Raw genomic sequence first — 12,665 nt, 5'->3', positions numbered from 1 at the left:
TCCACCTGCCCAACCTTACGACTACCACTGTACAACTCGTATGCTACAAGTTCACACGGCGCCTCTTATTAAGTGTTGACGCTCCAGACACACACGGCGCAAATTGGTCAAAAACCTGCAGTAATTGCCAGTTGCCGCACACTGTACACAAAGCGAAACAGAAACAAATCTAATTTCTGATAAAACCAACAAAAGCGACTGGAATTAAATTAAAACTGTAACTTTTAGTCTGGCAAGTTATAACTGTAACAGACGACTCACAAACGATCAATCTTACTTCACAAATCTAATAACGTCTGACGGTTTATAAATCGTAAACAAATATTTTAACCCATATTAAAATATCGTCTTTCGTAATTATGGTATTGTTATCAAATGTCTCATAACAACGGCATTACTTAACTTTACTGGTTGGTCAACTGCAAATCAAGGCAAACCAATAAGAACAATATTTTCCTCCCCAATAAACGTCATGCGGTTTAAATAAATGTACAGGAAGCTTTCACAGCGTGTTACGCGGTTAATAACATAAAGCGGATTTATCGATGTTATGACGTCACAATACATTTGTGTTAATCTGGAATTACAACAATGCTAAACATTCGAATAAACCAAATCCAATTAAGAAAAATAATCCAGAAGCGAAAAGGTCGCGGATCAATAATTTATGAGAATACTAGAACAATAAACTCGTTTATGACGTATTAATATACAGGCACACTCACCCAGGAACGCCACATATAAAATACTTAATATCTTATTCTGTACCTAACATATAATACCCGTGTATTTACATATATGCATGCACTGTATATAGTAGGGTGGGGAAGATGGGACACCTTTTTCTTTTATTTTCTCGTCTTATTTGGGTAGTAAACAAAGCACACTTAAAAATTATAAAACCGTATCCTCACTACTCCCGTAGACCGTTGTTAATTGTTTAAAACACGATCAGGATATTAGGATATTATGTGCTAAAGGTGTCCCATCTTCCCCCATACTATATGCAACCATAACGTTATACCACCATAACAAACCCTCATATACGGCCACGTTTACTCCGTCACACCAACCATCAGCTTATTAACTTTGTTTTATCGCGTAAACAGCCTTATACTTGATGTTGCCGCACAATATTTGCAAATTATCTACATATATACCTTATATACCGTTACTACAACAACAAGCTTTATAACCCAGTCCATAGTTTGCTACTACCTCCTCCCCCTGCTGTAGATTATTATAGGCGTAAAAGTCCTGCATACCAAGCGTTACCAAGTACATGCATACGCCCCATACCCACCAACCAACCCTGCCACGCCTCACTGACTTCCCTTCTTCTAATTTACCCATGTGACGTCACACTCATCTCGAATGTTACCACGTGACTCGTAACTTTATATTTTTTGTCGTGATTTTGAAACTCTGGTTTCCTAGAAGTGGGAAGCTACATTTGAACCTTTTCTACAACTTATAATATTAAGTGAATCCAATATTTGGAATCATTGTCACATTAACAACTGTTGTTGATTATTTATGCGGGGTAAGATGGACACTTGTATATACATAATGTTTCATATAAATGTTATAACGACTGTCGTGTTGCCGTTAGTTTCCATCTCTTCGCTATGATAATTGAATATTACCGTTGTTGTTATTGTGATGGAAAAGATAAATTTTTAACATTCTAACCTCAAGTATATACCAATGTATCAAACTCGCTGCCCTGCCTTACAATCTAACAATCTATATTTCTTAATAAACGAAATAATTCAATCGCGCGTACCTACGTCATTATATTTAAAGTCCTGACACTGCATGTTACGTCATCACATGCTACGTCATACCCACAACTACAACTACCAACCAACCACTTCAATATAAACCTTTTACCCGAACCCAGCTTGACTTTATTTACTTTCAAACTAATCGTGATGTCATTTCCGTCGTCGTCACCGCGTCGCATCACTGCAAACAATGGATTCGCCAACAAAATAATTTGTGACGTAAACAAACGAAACGGATGTTCCCATTATTACGTAATAATCTTGTAAGAACAAATAAGTCGGTGATTCGCGTAAGCTGCCAATGTATAATGACGTAGGTTATACGTGAGAACGAGATTTTTGAGTAGTTATGACGTAATAATAAAAAACTTTAATACGTCACAAAGATTTTAATGACGTCATATATTATACAGCCACATAAACGTAAATTGTTATTGGTGTCTTCAAATATGAAACCGAAGATTAGATTAGTTAAAACAACAAAGGGGAGGGAATTAGCAGCAAACGACAGTCGTTAAAACACGCTACAGGTAAAAACTACTTGAGAAAATCAAGTATTTATTCCCACACCGGTTCATGCTTTACTAGGAATCGATGACGATTTTTAATCTTCGTTTAAAAGCGAATCGTTGTTGAATAAACTTAATCTTATTTCATGGAAGTAAATATGGTCGTCGATGCGTTGAGGTGGGTGTGATTGATTGTTAGTTGGTGGATTGGAAACATTGCAGTAATATCTATGTGACAGGGGGCTTCGATTTTCCAACAGGTTATACATGACGTATTATTACGTCACACATGTGCAGCGAGTGGTGTATGACGTCACAAAGCGAAATGACATCCGACGAACATATTGTGATGTCAATAATCGGTACGGGGTTATTTCTTAAATGAATGTAACTTATTTATCATTATATGAAGGGGCAACGATAGTCGCTATAGGAAAACCAAGCCCACAATATGGTGGCAGCGGCAAGCCTTCGTACTCACCAGTCTTGGGGCAGATGCGCTAACCAGCACTGTTCTACAGCGCCGACAGTGTCGTGACATTACTTACGACGAAACATGGCCGGTTAATATCGGCAGGGATTATCAAACACTCCCACAAAGTAACCACCACCCTATGTTATGTATACTGCGATTAGTATAAGCCACATCCCATTATAAATGGGAAGATATTGTATATTGTATATTTATATATATATATCTATTGTGTGCTGAGTGGACATGTTACATACAAAGATATTTTTACATCCATCTTATAAAATCTGTTATCTACGCGGGTATATTCTTTATTCTACATGGTATAGTAGGATGGGGTAGGACGGGACACCTTTAGCACCTAATATCCAAATATCCTGATCGTGTTTTAAACAATTAACAACGGTCTATGGGAGTCGTGAGGATACGGTTTTATAATTCTTTGAATGTTCTTTCTTTACTACCAAATGAAAAGAGAAAATAAAATGAACGGTGTCCCATTTTCCCCCATTAATATATATACCACTATATATAGGAACTACTATATATATATATGGTATATATATAACCATACACCACTAGAATTTACTCACGACCACCATACAACATCCACACCAGCGCACCATCTTACAAAGCACCTTAACTAACAATACATTCACTACAATACACCACATGCAGCTACTGTGTGACGTCGCAAAGCGAGAGGAGCGAAATAACAATCAGCGCTTCGCGTGGCGATACTGATTGATTAGTAGTTCTCGCCTTTAGGATTATAAGGTAACAGAACTCCCGTGTTATAACGATTGTCGATAATATGCTACTTTGTGGGTGATTATTTTATCTATGGCTGACAACTAATTGGCCAGCCCATTAGTGACCACATTATTCTAGCAATTGCTGTTAAGTGTCTTGCCCAAGGACACATACGCCCACAATGGTAGCAGCGTTAAGCCTCGAACCTGTAACATAAATCCAGGTGCGTTAACCGTTGCCCCACGACGCTGGTCATATATAGTAAGGCGGGGGAAGATTGGACACATTTTGAGCTCCTCGTCCCATTTAGTAGTAATCAAAGAATATTTAATGAATTGTAAAACTTTTCGACTCTCATAAACCGTTGTTAATTGTTCAAAACACGAACCGGATATTTGGATACAATGTGCCATCGTGTCCCATCTTCCCTCAACCTACTTTTATACCTCATGTTCGCTGTCGAGTTATAACATTCTAACATAAACGTCTGCTTTATATTTTCCAACAATTCTTCATAAAAATGAACAAACAATGAACATTATTACGTCACATACAGTACTATGATGTCAATTCGGAAAATTTAAAACCAATTATATTTTGAGTACTTACAGGTTGTAGCAATATAATAACAAATAGCACAACGGTACATTACAGTAAAACCAACATACACACGGTAAAAGCAATATATTTACTCAACTTTAAAAATAATTAATTATTCTTTTTCTTTCATTGCCATATTTTGCATTGCAGAGAATTTCCTTTCACCAAAAATCGTTAAATCACAAATAAAGTTCAATCTATTGAGCAAATCTAGAACATATTCTAACAGAATCGATTATCTGTTTAATAAATATCATTGTTACGTCATGGTGTTACTATGATGTAATAAAGTAACAATACAGCATTCATGTCACAATGCATGTTTTTTCGTCATGACGTCATCAATTTCATTATGACGTCATCAGCTCGTCTTAACATGTTCTTCTTTGTTTTTGAAGAAATTTTGAATTTTAAGTAAAACGAACAAAAGCAAGAATGAAAGGTGTCCGTAGTAATATACTGATGCGTAGACCTGTGTGTGGGGTGGGTGGGGTTATGTATGGGGCATGATACTTGTTTATCCTCGCATGGCGGGGCAACGACAGTTGTTATAACACGGGTGTTCTGTTTCATACACCTCGTGCCCACTTACAAGTTACCATGTATGTAACTTATTTATCCTCGCATGGCGGGGCAACGACAGTTGTTATAACACGGGTGTTCTGTTTCATACACCTCGTGCCCGCTTACAAGTTACCAAATATCACGTATCTAATTTTTTGGCCCTTATGGGTGATTGTTTTTCTGTATGGCTGACAATTTAGACAATTTTGTCTTGCCCAAGGATACATACGCCCACAATGGTGGTAGCAGCAAGACCACTGTTCTACAGTTATGGCTAAAATGTGCTACAGTCCATGGGTTTTAGACGAGAGTTGGCCCGTCACCCCACAAAGTAAAACTACAACTCACCGGTGAATAAATGCCCCACTTAAGCAATGCAAAGTCGATAACGGCGTACCCCAGCAGCGTATGCAGGTACACCCATCCACATATAGTTGGTATCCATGATAATATGGGGTGGGATTTCATGTATTGGATGATTGACAGCTCTTTGATCATGGATAACATCTGTGGAGGGTGTATATTAGTTGTTGAATAAATAAGTAACACATTATAAAAAGTAAACCTTATTCTATCAGTTACTATTGCAACCTTCATAACTTAATAATTACAACATAGTTGAATATCTTTGCAACAACCTTATATTAAAAACCCATATTTTAAAATTCTACACAACATGAAACATTATTGTGGATTAGTTAGGTAAAGCAATTAAGAACATTCTATTCCTTATGAGAGGTCATACAGTTGGTGGACATGTGATATAAGCCATAGTTGCCCCATTACCAAACTTCCACATGCATAAGGACACCTTTAGCGCATAATTTCCAAGTATGTTCGTTGTTTACTACCAAATGCAACGAAAAAAAATATAATGAAAACATGTTCCATCCCCCCTACTATATATTATGTCCAATACAAGTCTCTACTTACAGGTTTTTCAACAGTCATCACCAACAACTCAAAAGTGAAGCAAGTGAAGTAGCCTTCATGCAAACCGTGCCATAATGCAAGAAAGTATAAAGTTGAAAGGTGGGACACCAAGCGGATGCCGATGAATCGGAGACGCTTGAAAACGTATCTGTGGTTAACATGTTTATGTAAGTTGAGTGAATGTAACTTGTTTTATTCTTTCATGGTGGGACAGGGACATGCATTATAACAAGGACACATACACCCACAGTAGTGGCGAGCCTTGAACCCGTAACCTATGGGTTGGGGGCAGGCACCATATGAACGTTGAATTGGTTGCACCACTTTTCGTGAGTATTTATTAAAGTAATATTCAACCCACCTACCTTAACACCCATCCATTTGTATTAATATTAAAACAATTAATCACATCTTGAAAACTGGTTGCGGAAACGAACCCCCTCAACTTAACGTTACCAACAGCATCCCATGTCACACGCCCACCATCATGTGTCTTGTAACCAAGCCCCGATATTATACAAGAACCTTCCTGGGAAATCAACAACAGTAATGATGAACAATATGGTGGGTAAAGAAGTTGCAGCTTTATATCACTTTACTTGTTAAATAACAGTAAATGGTTTTGAACAAATTTTCGCTACAGTTGCAGAAATAACATTTTATAAAAACGGATGAAAGCTTCAACCAACTCATCCTCGAGTAGGATTCATCACATGGCTTTCGAACTAGTGGTTCAAACTTAGGAATTGCCCAGAGTTAACTAATCGATCACAAATACCGCATATACTATTATTCTAAAAGTTGAGTTCTTGAAAGATTAAAAGTGATTGCGACACGCAGTCAAAAATGTAGAAAAGTTGTGGTTCAGCTCATTAGATGATGGCAACATCCGGCACAGCCTATATCCCATGTTACACCATATACTCACATTAGCCACCCAGATGGCAACATATTGAAACAACGTAACATGACCAGTGATGGCAACGTAACCAACTTTGTATAAGAAGGGGGACGTCTGGAATATATCATTGTTGTTAGTATTGCATAATAATAATAAATATGTTTGTATCTATGTTTAGCAGCGAAGATTAAAGAATATTTAAAGTGAAAAGAAAGAATATATCGACAAAGTTGTTAAAACACGATACTGGTAAAAATATATTTACGTTTAATGATTTAATCAAAGAAAGAAGCGAGGGCGCGACACCCAAGTTAAACAATGAGTGGAGGTTTCAACAATAAAAAGATTTTTGTGATTCTTGGAAATAAAATACATTTCTTAAACCTTAGGCGTGTTTGTGTTTATAACTTATTTATTAAATAATTATCCGATTGTTTCCAACGAACCTGAAACTCGATTGTTGTGTAATAAAGTGGGTTAAACATTGAAGCGAGAGAAGCTTGGCAGGCAAGCATGAGGGTTCCCGATGCACATCGACGAAAACCAGGGAATAAACTGTAATCATGATGTCATAATGTAAGTGATGATGTCATAATGTAGGTGATGATGTCATAATGTAAGTAATGATGTCAAAACATAAGCGTTTATGTCATAATTTAAATAACAATCCCATGACTACCAACCAATATTTATTATTAATTTATAATGTGGGTGATGATGTCATAATGTGGGTGATGATGTCATAATGTGGGTGATGATGTCATAATGTGGGTGATGATGTCATAATGTGGGTGATGATGTCATATTTATTTTGTAACTTTTAAATATGAGTTTTATTTTTACCCAACCCACCTGTTAGGTTTACCACCGGGAGTGTCAGTGAGCTCCCCGTTCAATAACGATCGCAATCTTTGAAGCGGAAACTATGGAGGGTGAACATGGTGTTTAGATCAATTATCATGAACTAATTTATTGAAATAAATAATTAAACAACAAATTGATGGAAATTAGAGTTAAAAAAATTTAAAAGAATTCTTTTTGAATTATGTTATGTTTGACTTAATAAACATTTTGCATAAAAACAATAAATAACTTTGTGTGGTTAATAGTAGAGAATTGGACACATATGAGGATTACACGAACTTGCTAAGCTGTTAACGGAAGCAAATTGCACAGAAATAACCTACAAACCACCTCGTGCATAAAATATGCAGGTAAAGTTTCCTGTGCTACTTGGGTAAGGACCTTGAAATTTAGGCATGTCATTATAAAAGATAAAATCTTTAGATATTGGGTAAGTTTACACTCCAGTTGAACATTCTTCATAAACAAGATGACAATGTCGTACCTGGGGGCCAACTATATAACCTCCATAAAAATAATTGAACCCAAATATTTCGATCAAACTTGGAATATCTTTGATTCCTCGTTCTTGCTGGTCTTTGTTTAAACTTTCCTGCGAAAAATATTAAATCAAATTAAAGTGAAAACATTAATTATTCTAAGTTAAAGCAAAAAGAAGGACTTAATTTATAAATAAGAACAATATCATAAATTTGGAAACTGTGTTGCAATAGTAGCCCTGGATATATAAAATACAAGAATAAAACACCATTAATAATTTAAACAATTAATAAGAATATAAAAGCATATTATTAAACCATTGTTACATACATGTTTCTGGTGTCCGTCATATACGTCCCATGCCAAACCTGGTAACAATAATGTTTGTAACTTATTTATCCTTGGGTGCCAGCCATACCCCTTATGTAACAGCGCATGTATACAGGCTCTTAAATCAGAATATTAGATGTTAAATAATCAGCAATTGTTGTGTAGCAAATGAATATGGAGTACAATTGTTGTTTTACCAAGAAACACAATTTTGTTTATATTTGCGTCTCCTTTAATCAATAACAAGCAATTAGTTAAAATTCTGAAGGGGAAAAGCTGGAAATAAACCTCCCCCCCATGGTTGGTGTTATAATGAATATCATTATTAATATAGGCACCAAACTATTTAAAACACAGGGGAGGCAGGGATAGTTAGACACACAATCCTGTGAAACAAATCTAACTTATTGGTTGTAATGTTTACCGATTAAAACAGTGCAGAAAATTCCAGGGTTGGCCTGCCCACCCTGCCACCCCCAGTTTGGTGCCTATGTTGCAAACTATATTGTGTATATGGTTTGTATATTGTTTGTATTTGGTTTGTACATAGTTGCTCCCACAATACATTACATCAACACCACTCACCAATCATCCTTAGTGTCAATATACACTGCGGCATGCACCAGTTAATGTCGTATCCTGACGTGGAATATACCGAATATCCGTACACAAGATACCCCTGTGTGGTTACATATGCATTAATATTACTGTTGCATTTATCATTCCTGTTAAATTAATTATTATTTTCCTATTTTAATTACACCTAAATGACAAATTTATTGTTGTATTTAACTCAGCTTATGGCAATATAATTTGACTTTATTTAAATTTCAACCTAAAACATTTGTTGCAACTTGCAACAAAACCTAATATGACATAGATATAGATAATATACACTTCACTTCACGGAACACCTTCTAAAAGGCAAAACCAAAACATGTATTTTGGCCAGGGTTAAAAGTGATCAATTAGCCTGTAAGAAATTTAAAAACAGCCTTAACACTATGAATGGTTTTGAACACAGTTTTATGTGAATAATTTTGTTAAAATTTCATTTAGTATATTCTTGCAGCTCACCATTTGGAATAGGAATGATAATCCCACCATGACTGAGGTTGCAGCAAATACCTTGAATATTAACCATTGTACGAATAAAGACAACAAGGAATGATAAACGTCAAAACCTGGGGATGGAATGTATTATTTATACATCGGGTAAGGAACAAGGTGTCAGTCGGCATTGTAACATTGGCAACATTGGCTTTATTTTTATCTGTTTATATTCAGATTATGAGATTATGTCACTACGTTTATATAATGTGTCAGGTGTTCATTTAAATACAGGACAATAGTAAATCACAGGTATCGAATGAAATTACCTAATTTATTCAATGAAGAAATGAACAACTTTACATACACTTGTGTTGCATCAAACGTATCATAATACGGAACACACGAAACCACAATAACATACAAACCAACGTACCATAGTTCCAATACAGCATACACAGACTTGATATGGTGAAGTAAACATATTGCAACCATATGTGTTTCTTGTAGGGAAACAACCGGTGTATCAACGCGAGGGGGTAACCTGTTGGGTGGAAGTAAAGTTAATGTAACTTATTTATGTGGTGAAGTAATTGCAATCGTTATAACGGTGTATTACCGTGTATATTAGTTTTACATTTAATTAATGTTATTTCAAACCTTGCAAAACAGGGTAATGGCAATCCTTACAAAATAGATGTTCTACAATCTTGATAAAAAATTTGGTGCTAGTGAAGAATCTTCCCGCTACCCACCTTATTTGCTAACCACTAACCCCTATATAACCACTTACCCCCTAACCATCAACACCTAACCCCCTAACCTAGGGGTTAGTGGTTAGCAAATAAGGTGGGGGGGGGTTCTTCACTAGCACCGAAAATTCAGTCATTAAACAAGATTAGGCACCAGTAGAAAATTATTGATACAGATCAGGCTGGTGGAAAGTGTTAGGGGAAGGTAAGTATGTGTTGTTAGTTATATTTGTTAAATTTAAGTTAAACAACCTACACAATAAAAATAAAAACAATATTTCTTTGTCTTTTTAACATAAAGCTTAATATTAATATATAATATACTTGACCGACCTGAATATACCGTTATAAGAAGTTTAACCGCTGGTTCGGAAACTCCCACAGTATTTGATATCGTTGCAACAAGCGACATGGTTTGTACTACAAAACACACGGTATAGTAAACCAAGAACCGCAAACTACACAAAACTATTCAGCTGTCTCGGGTAAGGGTAATTCCCAACTAATGACGTGCCCGTTGATTCTTTGTGCTTCTAATTAAATATTTACTTTTAATAAACCTTTTAGGCTAAATATGACCAAACTAATCCGAAGTCATGTTCGCTTATGCACACATAGCAAAATACGCTTTAATTTCATTCCAAATTTACTATAAATCTATTACTGTGTAATAGGGATTAAGCCATAATTAATATCCTCTTGGGGAGTTTGTACGGAAACGTCTGGTATAAATACTCAAACCAACCAAACGTTATGTTTGCTCCTTTACATGGGATTCTCAATCACGCTTAACCCGGTTCTATCACATTTCTCTGCATGCAACTTTAACTTACCTGGGTAAGTTTACACTGCGTTTCACACACCGAATAAAATCCACAATAATTGCTGCTTGTTAAAAATAACTACCACCTTAAACCATAGTATACTGAATCACTTCAGTATACTATGCTTAAACCCTGCATATCACATATATATAATGTATATATGCTATGTAAAGCAAAGTCAACGGTGCAGCGTCATCGCGTATACAGGAACGACAAACAATCAAACCTTGTAATCCTGAGAAGTGCATAAGTTGGCAATCCCTCTCCTCATAAGAAAGGATTGCACAATGTTATACATTACGACAAACCCTGATATACTGGGCGAATATATATCTCACTTCACCGGTATTCGAACCCACGATCATAAGCTTTCCCTAAACGACCGTCCTGCCAGGTCCTCATATTTGTGAAGTCTTGTATTTGGGACGACTTTAATTTTAACTAAGTCATGTACGTTACGCGAACACCAGTGTTTGATATTTAAATAAAACAAAGATAAAATGTTTCCACGCCAAAAGAAGCCACGTCGAAGCGCTTTGTTCAAAAGTTACAAAAAAAACTTCATCTGTAAACACCAGCAGGCATTGATAAAAATAATAAAGGGGAGTATAACACACAAGATGTATCGGCAGTGGTTTTGTACCGCAATCTAAGGGAGGTTTATCGGCAAGTTGCTACTTTGATCGATATATGACGTCACTGCCTTCTTTATGATGTCATAATTTAAATAAATTTAATGACGTCATTAGTTTGTTGATGGAATAACGATTCACGCTATGCGTTTGTTGTCGTGACGTCAATAAAGTTAGAAACAGTGACGTCAGTAAATTTTGTGACTTCAGGCACCATTATGACGTCATTCACTTTTGCGAGTTCGTTAACACTAGCGACGTCATCAGAACCAATGACCTCGTTCAAGCTAATGGCGTCATCGGAACTGGTGACGTCATCATCGTCACTAATATCCGCACCACAAACAGGTTGAACCAAGTTCGGCCACGTGACCATATCTATCTTAGCTTTTATATTATCAAAGCTATCCACTCCATGGTAATCTATGAGACCCTTGGTCCACCGCATGTAATGCTCGTATGGTTGGTCTATCAGACTCACGATTGTGATAGAGTCTTCTTCTACTTCGTCTGCGGCTATGGTGGGTGTCTGGGGAAAGTAGAGTTACTTATATTTATCCTCGCATGGTGGGGCAACGACAGCCGTTATAACACGAGTGTTCTGTTTCATACACCTCGTGCTCGCTTACAAGTTACCACGTATGTAACTTATTTATCCTCGCATGGCGGGCAACAACAGTCGTTATAACACGGGTGTTCTGTTTCATACACCTCATGCCCGCTTACAAGTTACCACGTATGTAACTTATTTATCCTCGCATGGCGGGGCAACGACAGTCGTTATAACACAGGTGTTCTGTTTCATACACCTCGTGCCCGCTTACGAGTTACCACGTATGTAACTTATTTATCCTCGCATGGTGGGGCAACGACAGCCGTTATAACACGAGTGTTCTGTTTCATACACCTCGTGCTCGCTTACAAGTTACCACGTATGTAACTTATTTATCCTCGCATGGTGGGGCAACGACAGCCGTTATAACACGAGTGTTCTGTTTCATACACCTCGTGCTCGCTTACAAGTTACCACGTATGTAACTTATTTATCCTCGCATGGCGGGCAACAACAGTCGTTATAACACGGGTGTTCTGTTTTATACACCTCATGCCCGTTACAAGTTACCACGTATGTGACTTATTTATCCTCGCATGGCGGGGCAACAACAGTCGTTATAACACGGGTGTTCTGTTTCACACACCTCGTGCCCGCTTAC

General features: G+C 36.8%; 2 protein-coding genes across 2 annotated transcripts in view; both read right to left on the bottom strand.

The window, feature by feature from the left end:
- Positions 1-4,001: 4,001 nt before the first annotated feature.
- LOC100186495 (lysophospholipid acyltransferase 5) lies at positions 4,002-10,549 on the bottom strand. Its single transcript, XM_002125871.4, has 13 exons — positions 10,329-10,549; positions 9,680-9,787; positions 9,271-9,377; positions 8,779-8,872; positions 8,194-8,231; positions 7,868-7,975; positions 7,372-7,442; positions 6,966-7,074; positions 6,547-6,633; positions 5,984-6,147; positions 5,619-5,766; positions 5,034-5,192; positions 4,002-4,593 (listed from the first exon to the last, which is right to left on the bottom strand). Exons 1-13 carry the CDS (start codon positions 10,405-10,407, stop codon positions 4,483-4,485), a joined length of 1,383 nt encoding a protein of 460 aa, XP_002125907.1. The 5' UTR covers positions 10,408-10,549; the 3' UTR covers positions 4,002-4,482.
- A 668-nt stretch (positions 10,550-11,217) lies between these two features.
- Positions 11,218-12,665, bottom strand: part of LOC113475032 — a 2,341-nt gene continuing 893 nt past the window's right edge. Inside the window, exon 2 of the mRNA XM_026838432.1 lies at positions 11,218-11,980. Within this exon, the coding sequence (XP_026694233.1) occupies positions 11,594-11,899 (306 nt within the window). The 5' untranslated portion in view covers positions 11,900-11,980 and the 3' untranslated portion in view covers positions 11,218-11,593. The remainder of the gene's footprint in view (positions 11,981-12,665) is intronic.

This window comes from Ciona intestinalis, chromosome 1 (genome assembly GCF_000224145.3).
Source record: "Ciona intestinalis chromosome 1, KH, whole genome shotgun sequence".
Classification (NCBI taxonomy): Eukaryota; Metazoa; Chordata; class Ascidiacea; order Phlebobranchia; family Cionidae; genus Ciona; species Ciona intestinalis.
The sequence above is the reverse complement of the archived record's forward strand: the minus strand, read 5'-3'. Positions and strand labels throughout refer to the sequence as shown.